Source organism: Ailuropoda melanoleuca, chromosome 15, assembly GCF_002007445.2.
Source record: "Ailuropoda melanoleuca isolate Jingjing chromosome 15, ASM200744v2, whole genome shotgun sequence".
Lineage (NCBI taxonomy): Eukaryota > Metazoa > Chordata > Mammalia > Carnivora > Ursidae > Ailuropoda > Ailuropoda melanoleuca.
Window position 1 is genome coordinate 15,178,262 of NC_048232.1, and position 19,976 is coordinate 15,198,237.

The 19,976-nt window shown below is 43.5% G+C and overlaps 1 protein-coding gene across 7 annotated transcripts in view; it reads right to left on the reverse strand.

The window, feature by feature from the left end:
• The window catches only part of RSU1 (Ras suppressor protein 1), a 238,908-nt gene extending 220,733 nt beyond the window's left edge, over nt 1-18,175 (reverse strand). For 3 of the 7 annotated variants that reach the window (XM_034644158.1, XM_011224173.3, XM_034644157.1), the window contains exons 1-2: nt 17,983-18,174; nt 17,626-17,737 (exon numbers count right to left, since the gene is read on the reverse strand). In XM_034644158.1, the coding sequence (XP_034500049.1) occupies nt 17,626-17,734 (109 nt within the window). In that variant the 5' untranslated portion in view covers nt 17,735-17,737; nt 17,983-18,174. Of the gene's footprint in view, nt 1-1,036; nt 1,116-17,625; nt 17,738-17,982 lie in introns of all 7 variants that reach the window. The other 4 variants (XM_034644156.1, XM_034644155.1, XM_011224175.3 and 1 more) reach the window with 3 other exon arrangements.
• Nucleotides 18,176-19,976: the final 1,801 nt, after the last annotated feature.

Sequence of the window (19,976 nt, forward strand, 5' to 3'; positions counted from 1 at the left end):
TAAGCTATCAAATAGCTTGAGAGAGAAAAACTCCTGGGGACCCAGGCTCCAGGTTCTCAGGGTGAAAAATCAATGAGAAAAATCCCTTGTTGCTTCCTGCAGAGGAAGGGAACGTATAACAACCCTGAAGTGAGACCAAAGCATTCTGCTCTTCTTAAAAAAGAAGAAATGATTTACTGGACCCCAACCAACATGNGATTTTTTTTTTTATTTATTTATTTGACAGAGATAGAGAGACAGCCAGCGAGAGAGGGAACACAAGCAGAGGGAGAGGAAGAAGCAGGCTCACAGCAGAGGAGCCTGATGTGGGGCTCGATCCCATAACGCTGAGATCACGCCCTGAGCCGAAGGCAGACGCTTAACCGCCGTGCCACCCAGGCGCCCCAGCATTCTGCTCTTCTTAAAAAAGAAGAAATGATTTACTGGACCCCAACCAACATGGGAGAAGGAAATATCCAACTCCAACCTCCTCTCACCTTCCTATTTCACCTAAGGAAAGAAAAATGCTGAAAAGCATTTTGGAAGGTTACGGCACCCGAGCCCAAGCCTCGAAGGCTCCCCTCCCCACATCTCATCAATAGGGTTCCCACAAGATAAGATTACAGCTGGAAAACTACAGTGATCAGACACTAAGAAGGAGTCTCTAGGAAACCCAAAGACAACAGGAAAGACAAAAACAAGAATAATGGAGGAAGTGCTAGCCTATGAATCCTATATACGTACAGCAAACAAACCTCACAGTAAAGGCCTTTTTACCTCAGTTTCTTTTCCCTAAGGCATCACGTCTGGCTTTCAACAAAATTACAAGGCATGCTAAAAGGCAAAAACATAGTCAAAAGAGGCAAGGCAAGCAACAGAACCAGACTCAGGACAAAGATTTTGGAATTATCAGAATGGGGATAGAAGATAACTCTGATTGACATGTGAAGGCTTTCGTGGAAAATTAGCCAACATGTAAGAACACAATGGTACATAATATAAGCAGAAAGAAGGCAACTCTAAGAATCAAAAGAAAATGTTAGAAATCCAAACAGACCTGAAAAAGGTCTTTGATGAGCATATGAGCAGATCTGAGCCATGTGAGCTTGAAGATAAGTCAACATAAACTTGACAAACTGAAAAGCAAAAAGAAAAAAGAATTAAAATACTGGAAGAGAATATCTAAAAATTATGGGACAACTACTAAAGGTATAATATACACATAACAGGAATACCAGAGACAAATAAAAAAAAAAAAAAGAGGGAGAAAAAGGAACAGAAGAAATATCTCAAGTTCTAATGGCTGAGAATTTTCCAAATTTAATGATAGACCCAAACCACCAAATCAACATATACACCTTGAATATTTACCAAAAGTTAAGGATAGGATAATTGCCTACAAGCATAATTACCAAAAAACCTACACCTAGGTATATCATATTCAAACCACAGAAAACCAAAGACAAAAATTAAACATTTAAAGAATCCAGAGAGAAAAAAAGACAAAACACTACCTATATATGAACAAGAATAAAAACTACATTGGCCTTCTCTTCAGAAACCATGCATGGAAGAAGAGAACAGAGTGAAATACTTCAGTGTTGAAGAAACAAACCCACCACCCACCAAGTCTACACCCAGCAAAATTATCCCTGATTTCCTCATACTAAGAAAAATTGAGGGAAACTATTGCCAACGGACTTGCCTTGAGAAAAAATATTAAAAGAAGTTCTTCAGGGGACGCCTGAGTGGCTCAGTCGGTTAAGCATGTGACTCTTGGTTGTGGCTCAGGTCATGATCTTGCTGTCGTGAGATCAAGTCCTGCCTCGTGCTGAGTGAGGAGTCTGCTTAAGATTCTCTCTCTCCCTCTCTCCCTTCACCCCTCCCACTCACGCATGCGTGCATACACACTCTCTCTAAAAAAAGCTCTTCAGAGGCAAATGGTAAACATCAGATAAAGGTCAGAAACTCAAAACTACATAAAGAAAGAGAATTAGAAAAGGAATACAAGTTATATAAAATTATTAACTAGTCACATAGACAACAGTTTGTTTATAATTATAGCAAACAATGTATTGGCTGATGATTGCTTATGGATACATAAAATGAATGACAGCAATGTACTAAGTGACAAGAGGTAGGAATGAGGATACTATTCACTAAATCAAGAAGATATATGCACCCCTATGTTTACTGCAGCATTATTAACAATAGTCAAGATATGGAAGCAACCTAAGTGTCCATCAAAGGACGAATGGATAAGGAAGACACAGTGTACATATATATACACACACCCACACCCATGAATTATTAAACAGCCATAAGAAGGATGATGTTATGTCATTTGAGACAACAAGAATGGACCTAAAGTGTATTATGCTAAGTGAAATAAGTCAGACTGGGAAAGACAAATTTTATATGATTCCACTTATAATAATAAATGAACAAACAAATAAAAAACAAAATCAGACTTATAAATACAGAGAACAAACTGATGGTTGCCAGAGGGTAAGCTGGGGGGGTGGGGGGATTGGACAAAATGTGTGAAGGGAAGATATGGGCTTCCAGTTATGGAATGAATAAGTCACAGGAATAAAAGGCACATTGACTATAAGGAATATAGTCAATGATACTGTTAACAGTGATGTATCAGGACAGATAGTATCTACCTTGTGGTGAACACAGCATAATGCTTAACTTTGTCAAATCACTACATTGTATACTTGAAACTGATGTAACTCTGTGTGTCAATGACACTCAAATCAATCGATCAATCATTCATTCATTCGTTAAATGACATTGTAAAAAAGAGACAGAGAGAGAGAGAGAATACTGTTTATGGTTCCTCTACAATGACACAGTATACTTGCAAGTAGATTTAAATTAGCAGTACAGTATATGCAGACTCTTGGGCAACCACTAAAAAATTAAAAAGAAATATAACTGATAAGCTGAGAGGTAAAGAAAAAAAAAAAAAGAAAAGAAGGAAAGAAAGAAAAGAAAAATGAAAAGATCTAATTCTCCACAAAAACCACAGAAAGCAGAAAAAGACAAAAAAGAACAAAGAACCATGATACGAAATAGAAAAGCTATAAATAAGATCAAAATTAATCCAATAATATTCAATAATATTCCAATAATAATCCAATAATATTCCAATAATAATCCAATAATATTCAATAATATTGATAATCACTTTAAATGTGAATGGTCTAAAATATACCAATTAAAAGATGATCAGAGTAAATAAAAAATAAGATCTGATTATATGTTGTCTGAAATAAACCCACTTTAAATATGAAGCCACAGATCATTTAAAAGTAACAGAACAGAGAAAGATACACCACGCTAACACATGTTGTCTGAAATAAACCCACTTTAAATATGAAGCCACAGATCATTTAAAAGTAACAGAACAGAGAAAGATACACCATGCTAACACTTTAAAAGGAAAAGCCAGATAGGCATATTAATTCCAGATAGACAGAGGAAAGAATATCATCAAGAATGACTAGGGGATACATAATGATAAAGGGGTCACTGATCCAAGGAGACATAACAATCCTCACTGTTCATGCATCTAACAACGGAGCACCAAAATACAAAACATAAATGCTAACAGAACTGCAAGGAGAAACAGGCAAATCAACTATGATAGCTGGACACTTCAATACCCCTCTATCAGTAACTGACAGATCCAACAGGCAGAAAAACTAAGCAACATCCATCAGCCGTACCTAACTGACATTTGTAGAATACTTCATCAGCAGAATACATCAACAATAGAATACACATTCTTCTCACGCTCACAGAGAGCATTCACCAAGAAAGACCATATTCTGGATCATACAACACACCTTAACAAATTTAAAATAACAGGAGCGCCTGGGTGGCTCCGTCAGTTAAGCGGCCGACTCTCGATCTCAGCTCAGGTCTTGATCTCTGGGTCGTTAGTTCAAGCCCTAAATTGGGCTCCATGCTGGGCCTCTGCCTACTTAACTAAAAACAAAAACAAAACAAAACAGAAATCATATAATGTATGCTCTCAAACTACAATGAAGTTGAATTAAAAAATAGTAATAGAAAAATGGCCAGAAAACCCCAAAATATGTAGAGTTTAACAATATACTTCTAAATAATACATGGGTCAAAGAAGAAATCTCAAGAGAAATTTAAAATATTTTGAACTAAGAGAAAATGAACTACTACTTAATAAAAGCTTACAGCCTTGATACATGTATCAGAAAAGAATGAACATCTAAAACGAGTAATGTAAAGCCTGCATTTTAGGAAACCAGAAAAATGAAAACAAATTCAATCCAAAGCAAGCAGAAGAAGAGAGATAATAAATACTAGAGCAGGAACCAAGAAACTGAAAACAGGAAATCAATAGAGAAAATCAAGTTGGTTCTTTGAAAGATCAATAAAATTGATAAACCTGCAGCCAAGTTAGCTAGGGAAAAAAAAAAAAAGAAGCACAAATTACTAATAACAGAAATAAAAGAAGGAAGGTCATCACTACTGATCCCACTCATGTTAAAAAGGACAATAAGGGATTATGAAGAACTCTATAACTGCAATCTACAGATGCAATGTAATCCCAATTAAAATCACAGCAAATTCATTCTGTGGATGTCAATAAATTAAAGTTTATATGGAAAGGCAAAAGACCAGAATAGCCAATAAAATACTGAAGAAGAAAAGCAAATTCAGAAAATTGACACTCCCCAACTTCAAAATTTACCATAAAGTCACTGTAATACAGACAGTACATTACTGGTCAAAGAACAGAGTGATCAGTGGGGCAGAAGAGGGCCCAGAAACAGACACACGCGAACAGAGTCAACTGATCTTTCGCAAACGGGCAAAGGCAATTCAGTGGGAAAAAGGCCTCTTTTCAACAAGTGGTGCTTGAAGAACTAGACATCCACTCGCAAAAAATAAGAAAAACAATCTAGACACAGAACTTACACCTTTCACAAAAATTAACTCAAAATTTATCACAGACCTAAATGTAAAATGCAAAAACTTAAGACTTCTAGAATACAACACAGGAGAAACTCAAGGCAGCCCCAGATTTGGAAATGACTTTTTAGATACAACACTAAACAAGCTATCCCAAGACAAAAAGGTAGTGAGACTTCATGAAAATTTAGAACTTCTCCTTTGTGAAAGATAATGGTAAGAAAATGAAAAGAAAAAGCACGGACTAGGACAAAATTTTTGCAAAATGAATATCTGACATAGGATGCCTAGCTAACATATACAAATAACTTTTAAAACTCAAAAATCAGAAAATAACCCAATTTAAAAAAGGGCCAAAGAACTGAACAGACACCTCATCGAAGATACAAATGGCAAATAGGCATGTGAAAATACTGCCTACATCCTATGCCAGTAAGGAATCAGAAATTAAAACAATGAGATACCACTACACACCTATTAGAATGGTTAAACTCCAGAACACTGACACCACCAAATTCTGGCAGGGAGGAACAGAAAGAACCCTCACACATCACTCGAGGGAACACAAGATGGTAGAGCCACTTCCGGAGACATTTTGTCAGTTTCTTATTAAATTAAACATACTCTTACCATATGAACCAACAACTGTGTTCTTTGGTATTTACCCGAACAAGTTAAAAAACTACAACCACACAAAAATCTGTACATGGGCGTTTACAGCAGCTTTATTCATAACTGCCCAAACTTGGAAGCCACCAAGGTGCCCTGCAGTGGGAGAATGGGTAAGTAAACTGTGGCACATCCAGACAATGGGGCATTATCCAATAATACAAAGATACGTGAAAAACAAATGAATAAAAACACAAAAAGCAGATGAGACCTGTAAATACAGAGAACACACTGATGGTTGCCAGATGGAAGGGGAGTAGGAGATGGAGGCTTTCAGTTACAGAATAAGTCACGGGAATGAAAGGTATAGCACAGGGGACACCTTGGGGGGCTCAGTCGGTTAAGCATCCGACTCTTGATTTCGGCTCAGGTCAGGATCTCAGGGTGGTGAGATTGAGCCCCATGTCGGGCTCCATGCTGATAGTAGAGCCTGACTATGATTCTCTCTCCCTCTCCCCCTGCCCCCACCCTTCTCTCTCTCAAGAAAAAGAAAAAGAAAGAAAAAGAAAAAGGAAAAGGAAAAAAGGAAGAAAGGAAGGAAGGAAGGAAGGAAGGAAGGAAGGAAGGAAGGAAGGAAGGAAGAAAGAAAGAAAGAAAGAAAGAAAGAAAGAAAGAAAGAAGAAAGAAAAAGAAAGAAAGAAAGAAGAAAGGTACAACACTGGGAGTATGGTCCATGATACCATAACAGTGTTGTATCGTGACAGATGGTAGCTACATTTGTGGTTAAGGACAGCATAAGGAAGACAGAAGTTGCAACGCTATGTTGTACACCTGAAGCTACTATAACATCGTGTGTCAACTATACTCAAAAAAATTCTAAATAATAAAAAGATATGAGCCAAGACACAGAAGAACCTTAAATGCACACAGGTGAGTGAAAGAAGGCTTTCTGTAAAGGTTACGTACTACAGGATCTCAACTACACGACATTCTGGAAAAAACAAAACTACAAGCCATAAAATGTCAGTGGTTGCCTGGGGTTTGCAGGGAGGTAATGACGGAGAGAGAGAAAAATAAGTAGAGCGCAGGGGATATTTAGGGCAGTGAAACCATCCAGTATGACGCTATGCATTTGTTAAAACCCACAGAATGTTACAACACAGAGGAAACATGGACTACAGTTAATAGTAATTTCCGGACACTGGTCCATCGAATTCAATAAATCACCACACCCATGTCAGATGTTAATGACAGGGGACCTGCTTTAAAAAATAAAGTCCAATAGAAACAAAAATGGGAGGGGAGAGTATATGCACAAAACAACGCTTTTCAGAAAGATCAGGGGGGATCTTAGTACTGACAATTGTGTGTGACGTACCAAATCAGAAACTCCGAGCCATTCTAGTTCCCTCGTCATTTGTATACCTGAGAATCAGGATTCTCAGCATGAAAGACACGCAACAGACGTGTAATGGGGAGGAAGGAAAAGCCTTGCCATCCTGCATCTGAATCAGAATTCATTAGATATTTTATCTTTAAAAACATGCTTTTCTCAGTGTGTGGGTCCCTCAAAAAGTTAAAAATTGAGCTACCCTATGATCCAGCAATTGCACTACTGGGCATTTACCCCAAAGATACAGACATAGCGAAGAGAAGGGCCATATGCACCCCAATGTTCATAGCAGCATTGTCCACAATAACTAAACTCTGGAAGGAGCCGAGATGCCCTTCAACAGATGACTGGATTAAGAAGATGTGGTCCATATATACAATGGAATATTACTCAGCCATCAGAAAGAATGATTTCTCAATATTTGCTGCAACATGGACGGGACTGGAGGAGATTATGCTAAGTGAAATAACTCAAGCAGAGAAAGACAATTATCATATGGTTTCACTCATTTGTGGAACATTAGTGATAGCAGGGAGATTGGTAGGAGAAGGAAGGGAAGAATGAAGGAGGGGGGTAAACAGAAGGGGAAATGAACCAGGAGAGACTATGGACTCTGGGAAACAAACTGAGGGTTTCGGGGCGGGGGAGGGAAACAGGCTAGGCTGGTGATGGGTATTAAGGAGGGCACGTATTGCATGGAGCACTGGGTCTTATGTGCAAATAATGAATCATGGAACACTACATCAAAAACAGGATGTACTGTATGGTGACTAACATAATAAAAAAAATTTTTTTAAATTTTAAAAAAACATGGTTTTCTTAGCCCTGTCCATTTAGAAAGTCCTAAAAAACACGAACGGCCCAGCAGTGAGGAGTACCCCTGGAGCCCAGATTGGGGCTAAGGTATTTCCCACTAAGACAGACAAACAAAAACAGGGTTTCTTAGAGGACTGGCCGATTCTAGGTCTGGGGCCGGAATTTACAGACACATAGGGAAGAGCTTGGTACTGCAGATGGCAAGGAGGCTGTCAGAGACAGTATTCCAAACAGAAAGACCACGTCAAGTGGATGGAAGAACCAACCAGAAGACGCTCCCACAGGCCAAAAATGAACAGGAGGAGTCTGAACAGTGACTGCAGAGCTACGGTGTGCAAGGACGCAAACTCATCAGTTTAGGAAGCAAAACTTCTGACACTTGTTTCCACACTCAGAGCTTCTCCTTTAATCGGTCTGGGGTGTAGCCTAAGCATTAGGAAGTTTAAAAGTTCCCTAGGCCGGTCTAATTTCCCGCCAAGTTGGCAAGCTAGTAGAGAAGGTATTGACCAACAAACAAGGAACTTCTCAGAGACAGGCTTGTGGTGCGAACAAGCCTTCTGGGAAGAGGGCAACATACAGAACAAGCACCTGGCCTGGCCAGCACGGGCTGTGAGATCGCATTACCCATTAAGAACATCCCCCCCTTTGCCTGTCGCAGAAGTTTCGAGTCTTCCCCATTCTGGTGACTCCTGTCTTCCACTTTTAAAAGTACGTAAGAGCACATTCCAGACCCAACAATTCCATTCCTGGGCCCATAACCTACAGAAATGATTATGTGTGCTCACCCAAAGACATGGGTTCGGAGGTTCAAAGCAGCACCATTCATAACTGCCCTCGTCTGGAAATGACGCAAGCATCCCACAGCAGCGGAGTAAAGGAATGAACTGAGGCAGAACTCACAGGCGGGATCTAAACCAACTTCACGGCATGAATGAAATGCACAAGATGCTAAGCCAGGGAATCAGACACTCAAGAGTGCACACATATAATCCCCTTTTCTCTAATGATGTACAGAAAGAGGCAAAACTATGCTTTCGGAGTCAGGACAGGGGATAATGAACGGGACGTGCCAGGCTTCCTGGGCTGTTAGTTTAAAAGTGTGTCACACTGTATCGTGACATACGCAATGATCCAAATGAATGTGTCAATAAACTGTTTCTGAAGTGGGTTTTTCTTTTTTTTTAAGTGTGTGTAAGTGTTTGGGAAAGAAGATTCCTGTTTCCTTGGCCCAATCAGCACGAGTATGGGCAGGTCGGCATCCCCGAACGCATTCCTACATGGATACAGAATTATGAGCCCACAGACAGCAGGTACCATGGCTTCTAGAACAGGACTGGACTGTCAGCACCCACGCAGTGTATGCTTGCTGAATTAGCTGTTTCATCTTTGTATGTACATGTGCCTGTCAAAAACGGTAGTGACATGAGGCCAGACAGCAGAGGCCAAGAACAGAGTTTCTAAAGTCTGACTGCCTGGGTTCAAATCCTGGCTCTGTTTCTTATTAGCTGTGTGACTGGAAGCAAGTTTACTTTAGTTCAGCTATAAACTGGACGACAAGGAAGAGGACAACAATCATAATGAAACTGTGGGCTTAAAAGAAATAATCCACAAAGGGGCGCCTGGGTGGCTCAGTCGGTTAAGCGTCTGACTTCGGCTCAGGTTGTGATCCCGGGGTCCTGGGATTGAGCCCCGTGTGGGGCTCCCTGCTCAGCGGGGAGCCTGCTTGAGATTTTCTCTCTCCCCCTCTCCTGCTGCCCCTCCCTTGCTTGCACGTGCTCTCTCAAAAATAAATAAATCTAAAAAAAAAAAAAAATCCCTAAAGAGAGCTTAGTACAATAACCTGCCACATGGTAAGCAATGTGTTTGCACATTTGTGTGTATTAATATACGATGTATATACAGCATATTTCAATTACATTATCAATTATTTTTAAAGCTTCTGATAAAGAATGCACGAATGGAAGGATACAAATATATAAGAGGCTAAATAGGTATCTTCCTCATGACCTGAGAGCTTAAATATTTACAGCTCTGAAAGAAATCAATTTACATTTGAATACTTGCAAAACAACCATTCGTATACTGTGCTTGCAAAGCATGTTACCAGTGTCTGGTCTGAGAGGCCAAGACCCCTTCCCAACTACCCGGTGTGATGTGTGCCTTTCACTCGACTCAGGTTAGCTGTAAAATTATAAACTATTCTGAGTCCAGAGAAATAATTAACAGACATGAAGAGAAATATATTAAAAGGTTCTTTATAAAATACAGGCAGATTATAACTAAAGTTAACATTTCACGTAATTCAGGCTTATTCTAAGAACCAATATTTACCCGACAGAATGTCTCTGACACCACACTTCACAGCGTTCTAAGCTAATACTCCGTTGGAGGGCAGAAAAGATGAATTTGCATACAGTATAAAAAGATCTCACATCTGATCATTAAATTCAGTTAAGAATAATGGTTTTTCAGAAAACCATAAGGAAGGGGGGAGGCTCACATTGACTAGATAAAAGAGTAAGTTGCTTCTAGTGTTTTCCTCAACCATTCAAGTTCTGCAACAGCATGATAAACCTACGTTTCCAAGCTGGCAGGGCCGGCCAAATGACACGTTTCATTTGCCTAGTCCGGTGTCTATAAAGAATTCTAAAACTGAAGGCCTTGAGGTCAGGCCTGTGGCCCCAGTCAGCCCTGAAAATCACCACTCTTCCACATGCGAGCCAGCCCGTCGCACTTCAGCAGTGCAAACAACAGGGCACAGTGTATGGAACAGAAGTGTCAGACACACTTCAGTGTGAACTCCAACTCCGCCAATACCTGGGGGATGCTGGGGCTCTAGAGAACTTTCTGCTTCCCCATCTGTAGAACACGGACAATGATCACGTGCACCGAACAGTGATATTATAAAAGCAAAAGCAGCCCTGACCCCCACCGAAGCACTCACGCTATTTATCGTTCGGAACCTCTCATGTAGATGTTATGAGCTCAGCTGTGGCCCCCTAAACTTCGTATGCTGAAGCCCAACCCCCAGTGTCTCACAATGTCACAGTGTGACCCGATGTGTGGAGACAAGACCTGAAACGAGGTGGTGAAGTTAAAATGAGGCCAGTAAAGTGGGCTGTAATCCAAGCGACTGGTTCCTTCTGAGAAGAGGGAAGTGGACACGCAGAGAAGCACCAGGGCCAAGCGTCCAGAGGAAAGACCACGTGAGGACACCTCAAGAGCCGAGGGGAGGGGCCTCAGGAGAAACCAGCCCTGCTGATGCTGTGGTCTTGGACTTCCAGCCTCCAGCACCGAGAGAAGTAAATGCCTGCTCTTTAAGCCCCCCGGTCTGTGGTATTTTGTACGGAAGTCTCTAGCAGACTAAGAAAGTAGAGAATGTTACACCTTCCTGTGTCTTCCTGGCTTAACCAACACCTCAAATCCAAAACACTGTCTTACATTGTCAAGCCTCCCACTCTGGTGACATCTGCCCAAGGAGGGCCCTGCAGATTACATTTGTCCCTCATGTTTCATGGGACAAACACACTGACGGGTCAGCACATCTCCATTCAGAAGCCCGGGGCCTCCAGCAGGCCTCAGGCAGGCAAGGTGGTTATGAGGCACGCCAATACTAAAGATACGGAACCTGGCAGAGGTGAGGTTTCTTTGACTGTGAGCTTCATGCGTCAAGTACCATAAAAGGGGCTATCTCCACCCAAAGGAGGAGGCACGAGGAGAAAGGAAGCAACTGCCAAGGCAGCAGTGGACGAGAGGGCAGGAGTTGGGGTGCAGGCTCTGGAGGAGGCTCTGAGCAAAACACAGAGGCTTAACACTGACCCCTGCAGGCCAGACACCTGATCTCCACAGACCGCTCCTTGGCCACATCTTTATGCTCCTTTGCTTTAAAAAATAAAAAAGAAACCAACCTGCGCAAACTTGCTATCCGAGGAAGTGAACGTGACGCCAAGAAATCATCTCTAGTTTTTGCTTGGTGACAGTGGATCTCATATATTGAGATCAAATTTCTTTGAACCAGGTTTATGTAAATTTACGGCAAGAGGAGGCAGGCTGTGGTTCCCAGTTATTATCCATACCGATTCTAGCGTCGATTATCACACGGAAGAGCTGGCGATAACGGCAAAGCCGTGGGTGTTGCTACAGTTTCTGACGATAAAAATCCACTTCAGGTTCATTAGACAGCTTACAGTTCTCTTAACATAGCAAATATTAATTTATCAATGGGCAATTTAAAGATTCAATATGTAGGAAGTTCAGTTATTGGAGTACATATGGTATTTTACTTATTAGTTGAAAAAATGGCTAACATTTTTTAATGCCTGTCATTCTCAGAAGCCACAAGCACATCACAACTGAAATCCTGTGAAATGTCCAATTGCCTCCCCAGCCTGGACTCCCCCGTTGTCCAGGGCTCAGAATTTGCCATGTGAGGCCACTGTTTTCCTCCTGGCCCTGTCACACCAGACATGCCCATCCAACTTCCTGGGAATTCTCTAGCAGGTGAGGAATGAGGCACTGGGTGCCCAGACGTAATCAAACAGAGAGACAAGCAGGTGAAGGCCACAGAAAAAGCACCGTTACTGAGAATTCTAAAAACTAAAGAGACATGGCTTTCCATTTTTTACACACAGATAAAACAGATTTTTAAAATACCAGTAATAGTGCATTATTAAGACTACTTACTATGTGCCATGCTATTGAATGAAAGTGTGTGTCCCATCCCAAAATTCACACTGAAACCTAACACCCATCTGTGATGGGATTAGGAGGTGGAGCCCTTGGGAGGTAACTAGGTCATAAGGGTGGAGCCCTCGGGATTAGTGACATCTGAGAGACGTCCCCTACCCCTTTCACCCTGTGAAGATGCTGAGGACACAATGGTCTATGAGCCAGGAAGTAAGTCCTCACCAAATACTGAACCTGCCTGGGCCCTGATCTCGGATTTCTAGACTCCAGAAATGTAAGAAATAAATTTCTGTTGCTTGTAAGCCGGCCAGTCTATGGTCCTGTTACAGGAGCCCAAGCGCACTGAGACGGGCCCGATGCCATACTGCTTGAGAGATGACGACTCACGGAATTCTATGAGGTAACTAAAATTATTATTCCCATTTTATAGATGAGAAACGTGAGGCACTGAGAAGTGAAGTAATTTGCCCAAGGTTACACAACTGGGGCGGGGGGCGGGGGGTGGGGGGAAGCTGCTTACCGAAAAAGAGGCCATGGCTGACATGTCCTATCATGACTGAAATGTCAAATGACTGAAAAAACAGTAAAAGCTCATTATTAGTTCAGTCACAGCAAAGGGCGGGTCACAATTATTCGTAATTTATTTCCTATCTGGAGGAGATATTTTCAGTTTTTACACTGTCTTAAAATCAAAAATAGAACCCTAAGTAGTTTGTATCACGCTCCTGCTGGTTGTAACGGGCTTGCCGTCTGGAGAGCTGGGGTGGGATCTGCGAAGGGGAGTCCGCGGGTATTTCCCTCTCTGCTACACTTTCTAGCCTGGCTCACCACAGCTCTTAACTGAGAGCAATCCCCCTTCAGTGAACTTTCTCCAAGCACCGGAACAAGTACAGAGGTAACAGAGGTGTGCACACCAGGCCGGGAAGAGCTACTTAAACCAGGCTGATGGGATGGGGGGATGGGGGGGTTAAAATTAGTCCTGGGGGAGCTTCTCAGAGGAGATGACCCAAGACTGGAGCCATGTGGACGGACAGCTCATTCCTTCCTTCAACAAGCACTGACTGACAAGGGATGGAGGAGGCTGACGGGGGGAGGGGGGGGGGAACAGGGAAAAGGGCTTCCCGGGCCAAGACACCGCAAGTTCAAAAACTCAAAAGGGGGCATATCCGTGCAACTTAGAAAAATAAAAAAGGACCGGTCCTACTAAAGATCACAGCTAACACAACATGGTCATCCCAGCTCCCTTATCCTTCTTCGGCACAACATGGTCATCCCAGCTCCCTTATCCTTCTTCGGCACAACATGGTCATCCCAGCTCCCTTATCCTTCTTCGGAGACAGCGTGCATTGGTAAAAATTCTTAACAGGGTGACCACTTCCAGGTTTAACAGGGCTTCTGAACAGCCCTTTCAGAAAACCCGTGATTATGTTTGTTGATTATTTTGCATGGTCCTTTAGAAAGACCACGGCCTTGAAGGCAGGTTATTTTTCTTTTTTATAATTTATCTGAAAGATAGTTTAGTCTAACCTGGGGGGAAAAGACCTGATAAAGGTCTGACCACCCAGAGGGCAATAAACTTGAAGAGATTAAAAAAAAAAAGTCACACAAGACTTAAATAAAAGAAATGAAAAAAGTCTCCCTGGCTACTAATGGGATTCTCTGCTCCCACAAAGCTGATTACAGGAGCCTTCAAAAGCGGCTTCATCATCCAGGTGAGGACAGCCGCAGCGTGGCACAGCGCCGCCGTGAGATCTCTTCAATGAACAGAACAAAATTGCTACCATTACTCTTGGAAGCGTTAAGGAGAAAAGGTGTGCAGATTTCACGCCGTGTGGGGAAAAAAATGAGAAGGAAAATAAAATGAGGGGGTAATTTCAAAGAAACAACAATCTAACTCTTCAAGAATCCTAGACAAAAGGGCCAAATGCTCTAGGATCTATTAGGCCACCAGAGAAAACATCAACATAGGACACAGAGGCCTGACCCAGTCTCATCTTGGTGCACACCACCGGCTATGTCGGAACTGGTTACGGCTGAGGCTTGCCGGGCTCTACCCGGATGGTCCCATCAGAGCTAACATTCTGTACGTGCTCGCTCAGTACCAGGCTCGCTGCTAAGCTCTAGAAATGCATCGGTGCCCTTAGCACTGATCCGGTCCTAACAGGTGGGTAGGTACTTACACTCCCGTTTGACAAAGAGGACTCGAGGCTCAGAAAGGCTCAGCAGCTTCTCTAAAGTTACACAGAGCTACGCGGTAGATGGAGAACCTGAGTCAAGCCTATGCAACTCCAAGGCCCCACTGGTCCACACTGCCTCTCAGGGTGGGATCTGACCACATCCAGAATCTGGCTCAATGGAAAACTGGAGAATCGGTCTGAGGTCTGTCTCCAGCCTAGGACGTTCTCCCCATCAGAAAGCTTTGGCTACCTGAACTCCTGAACACATTTTTTCAAGGCCAGTTACTGTCTCAGAGGAAGTAAAGTCCTATGTTTATATGACACACCTCTCCCAAGCAGAAAAACAGACAGTTCACATGCTTAGAATAAGAAAACTCCCCTTATCTTCAAAACTTAATTCTTATCTTTTGAGAAACTCAACAAAGTAAAGCTAATGCAGGAAAGGCTTGAGACACAATAACCATTCTCTGTCCATGCGAGTGAATTGTTCCCTGAATTTAATCTACATACTAAGACACAAAACCTCATGTTTACAGTGAAAACTTAACGAGTAAAGAAAATAAGGGAATTCTTACGCTATAGTTTATGCAACCAGGTCAAATATTTTAATATATACGATGTTAAAATATATCCAGTAAGTATCATGTGCACAATAAATGAGCCCCAGTTGAGGAATGGGCTTCTCAAGGCATCCTGGAACCTTCCAGGCTCCACGAGTCCCGAGGTCTGGGAGTTACAGCAGGAAGCAGCCACTCTTTGGGTCTACACGTACCACAGAGGCTGGAGAAGGTCGAATCTCTAAATTCACTTCCACCGAGCTCCCCAAGAAGCAGCCTTGTTCTCCCTTAAGCTACTTCTCTGGGAGAATGGAAGAAAGATCTTGCTTTTCACCATCTAATACTACACCGGAAACATCTTTTTCAGGAAGCAAGTGGCTATCTTTTCTTCTTCAGTACAAGGCAAGGCTTCAAAGAGATAACACAAGTGAACCAAAATAGCTATGCCGCTCTCCCTACTTATAAATATTACATACAGAATCCTCTTCCCAGCCGAGGGCTATGAAGGCTCTCCGCAGTGCTGAGGAGCAGAGAGCCAGGCCTCCTGCTTGCGCTCACCATCCTTTGTTACAGCAGAGCCCCCAGTGATCACCACAACCTAGACAAGCTGGGAAGGCGCAGCAAAAGCACACGTTCAGTCCCAGACGCAGCGGCTCTGCTGCCGCCACCAAGAAGCCATCACCACTTAAGAGAGGCCAACTCATCTCAAGACGCTGAGATGCTAACCGACACAAAAGCCAGAGCTCAGGGGCAGGAATCTTCCTAAGAGTTACCAAATGCCAACTGTCTGTGACTTCCCATCGCCTGTCCTTTAGCAGAGATGTTATCAAGAGCCCCAACCCCAATCTGTCCTGGGCACAAACCATGGGTTCCCAGTAAATTTGACTCTGCTCTCTCCATGCCTAACAAGCAATGCATCATCTTTTAGGGTCTCCTGGATATCTCCCCTCCTTCTCCAATGTCACATCCTGGTCTGGATCTCATCAAGCCTCAGGCCTAACCCATCAGGCTTTCTTTCATCCCTCCAACATTTTGGAGCATCTGCAGTGTCCCAGGCACTATAAAGAAAGCAAATATGAGTAACGCACAGCAACAGTCCCCCCAGTCCCCAGTGTGGACGAGAGACATCTAGATTAAGAACACATCACAATCCCGTGTAACAAGAGCCATGAAGCAAGACATATCCAACTTCACAGAGGAGGGAATGACCCTGTTAGCTTGACACGGACAGAGAAGGCTTCACATAGGCTACGGCATCCGGGCTGACTCCTGACAGATAAGTGAGGGGATGTGAGGGGAAGAGGAGAGGAAGGAAACAATACTTCTAAGGCACAAGGATCTGAAAGAGTGTGTCCTGGTTCAAGAACACCAATCTGTTCAGTATGGTGGGGACAACAAAGGCATGGAAGGGATAGGAACTAAAGTAGGTTTTGGTCAGACTCAGAAAGGCTTTGCATGGTATGCCAAAGAACTGGGGGCATTACTCTTGGTAATGAACAACCAGAAGTGTTTAAGGGAGAAGGTCCAAACTGAAGCCACATTCCGCCTGCAGAAGTGTTTTATTTCACCTATCAAGTATGTTTCAAATATTAGAATTAGTTGCCAATGTCTAAAAATTAGGAAATCTCATATCAAAATCTGGATTCTTGTTTTCTCAACAACAATAATTATGGCAACACGAGGCCAACATCCCCAGGTGGTGACAATTGCTTGGATGTGAGTAACAGGTGTAGCAGCCGCCCCTCTTCAGACGGGATAGCTATTACGAAGTTCGTGACCATCCTCACCTGGCCCCCAAAAGACATCTGAGCTGCAATCTCTGGTTTAAAGGAGAGAGTTACACAGTAAGATATGCTGCAGAAAAATAACACTAGAAAGCAACAGAGTGAGTAAACCACGGGGTTGGCAAAACTGGAGGGAAGAGGCTAAGTTAGGGAGACATCACAGTAGCACAAAAAGGAGGGAACAAATGCCTCAATTAAGGAGAATAAAGAGCCAGAAAAGGGTAAGGAGTCACGAAAGGCTCAACATACTCTAGGCATAAGAACAGTTATCATGAACTTTTGTGTGGCAATTGTTCAAGGGTCAAAGACTATATTAGGAGAAAGGAAGCGTGATTCTCAATTAAAAAGAAAGTGGGTATTAAGTAAACTATGTGGGAAATCCACCCAAATGCCAACAACTCGCACAGACCACAGTGAGGTCCAGCAACAACTGTTGTGTGCTTCTTACCCTGGACTCTCAGGTTCATCTTCCAATCGGAAAGAACATACCCTGATTGTAAACTTTCTGAGCTAAGCCCTCTCACGACAAGCGATGCTTACAAGCGGGGCGTGGGATGTAAATCATTATGACCTCTCCTACGACGGCCAGCCGGCAGCTACTTGGAAAACTTTCAAACCCTCCGGGTGCTGCAAGGGGAAGGCCCAGCCCCAGAACTTACACAAGCCGTTGACATCCAGCATGTTGGAGATGCCCCGGTCACTCATGTCCACTTCCGGCTGGTTCTTCTCCCGGCTCTCCTCCACCAACTTTTTCAGAGACTTGGACATATTCTGTACCAAACGACAACAACAAAGCACGTGGGCGACAGCCAGGGGGGTGCAGCGATAGAAAGGGGAGACGCCCCGGCCTGGCACTGTCCAGTTTTCCCCTAGCCTTGGCCGGTGGGCGTCAGCGGGCAGGGTCCGGGTGCAGGGAGGGGGAGGGGACGGGGCGGGGCAGGGGACTGGGAGGCGTCCGAAACCACTCCGGTGGCGCGCAGAGAAGCGAACCCAAGCGCGACGCCACACACACTCACCGCGGAGGGCAGCACCTAACAGGTTGGGCGAGGGAACCACAGGTTTCCGCGGGGCGCACTTTACTGGCAAAGGATGCACTCAGTCAGTGCAAAACGCGGACCGGAACGAGGAACACGCCCTGTCCCGGAGCTCGGCGCAGGCGCACACCCTGGGGCTCGCAGCTCCACGCCCCGCCCGCGACTGACCCTTCCCAAATTAGGAGAACAGTTCACTAGACTTGGCTCTAGGGTGAGGCTCCGCCCACTCTGGAATGTGTACCCCGCGGCTGGCCAATCACGTCCGTCATTTGGACTCGAGACTCCGCCCCACCCCGAGGTTTGTCCGTCCTTCTGCAATGCGCTCCGGTTTGCCGTTCAGAGAGGACTGGGCTTGGCGCAAGCGCACTAATTTTGACGTAGGCTCAGTTCAGGGGCCGAAGCGCGGAGAGCTGTGGGCGGAAGCGGGAAAGTTTGGGGCGGGACTGGGTAGTAAGAGGGTTGTAGCTGGATTTGGGAACTGGGGAGGAAAGCGAGAAGTTGTCTGTGTCCTGCTTCTTTAATTGTGGTTCAGTTTTCGGAAGTCGCTATCCTGAGTCCCGTCCCCACAGTCCCCACAGTCGTGCCTCTCGCTGCATCATGAGCGCCTCGAATACAAGAACTGCATCTGTATTCCCAGCGCCCAGCTGGGAGTCCCGGACTTGTGTGTCACGTGGAGGGGAATACACACAGATAAATGACTACTCTTTTCTCATACTGTACACAAAATTATGCCATATTTTAGTTTGCTTTCTATTAAAAGATGAATTTTTTATACAATCTTCATTGTTGAGGGTTTTTTTATTAGACTTTTGACCTGCTTTTCTTTTTCTTCTCGTAACTTCTTTATCTTATCTCTAAGAACATAGAGCTTTTCATTCCTCTCTGCTGCTTGAAATTAAGTGAATTCTTTTTTTTTTAAGATTTTATTTATTTATTTATTTATTTATTTTTTGAAAGAGAGCATGCACAAGTAGAGGGGGAGGGGCAGAGGGAGAAGCCGACTCCCCCCTGAGCAGGGAGCCAGCCTGGGGGGGCTGGATCCCAGGACCCTGAGATCTTGACCTGAGCTGAAGGCAGCTGTTTAACAGACTGAGTCACTCAGGCACCCCATCAATGAACTCTTCTTGAAGACTTTGGGAACCTACTAACTTTCTGCTCTAATTTAAACTAATTATTTCTGTTCTTCTAGCTGAGAGGTGATGGGTGGTTTCTTTCACTTGGTTCCTGGGTTTAAACTGACCTTTCTTTAATACATCTTGCTGGAGTACCGCTCAAGTAAACCTCTCTAAAATGGTGTACAGGAGGCAAAAATTTTGAGTAGTTGTATGTTTTAAAATGTCCTTATTTTGCACACGCCTTTATAATTTGCTTAGCATGGAATTTTAGGTTCAATATCAGTTTCTCAGGGCGCCTAGGTGGCTCAGTCTTTAAGCGTCTGCCTTTGGCTCAGGGCGTGATCCCAGGGTCTTGGGATCGAGCCTGCTCCCCTAGAAGCCTGCTTCTTCCTTTCCCACTCCCCCTGCTTGTGTTCCCTCTCTCGCTGTCTCTGTCAAATAAATAAATAAAATATTTTAAAAAACAAACAAACAGTATCAGTTTCTCTTTGATCTCAAAGGCATGCTTCCACTGACCTATGCTTCCGACGTTGATGTCCAGAAATGTGTCAGTCTCCTTTGCACGCCTTTGCGAGGAACTATTGCTTTCCCTTGGGAAGCATTTGCGATCTTTTGATTATTTACCATGTTCTGAAATATCACCATAATATCTCCAATTTGGGGTCTTTCTGAATTTAATCTGTTTAGCACCCATCTGGCCCTTTTCAGCTGAGGATTCATTTCGCTCTTCCTCTCTGGAAATTGTTTCCGTTATTTCTTTGAAATTTCTTTACTGCCATTATCTCTGACTTAGCATGCTCAGGGAAAAAATTAGGCAGATGGCAGCCTCCTGGGACAATTTCCTATAGTTATCTTTTTGCC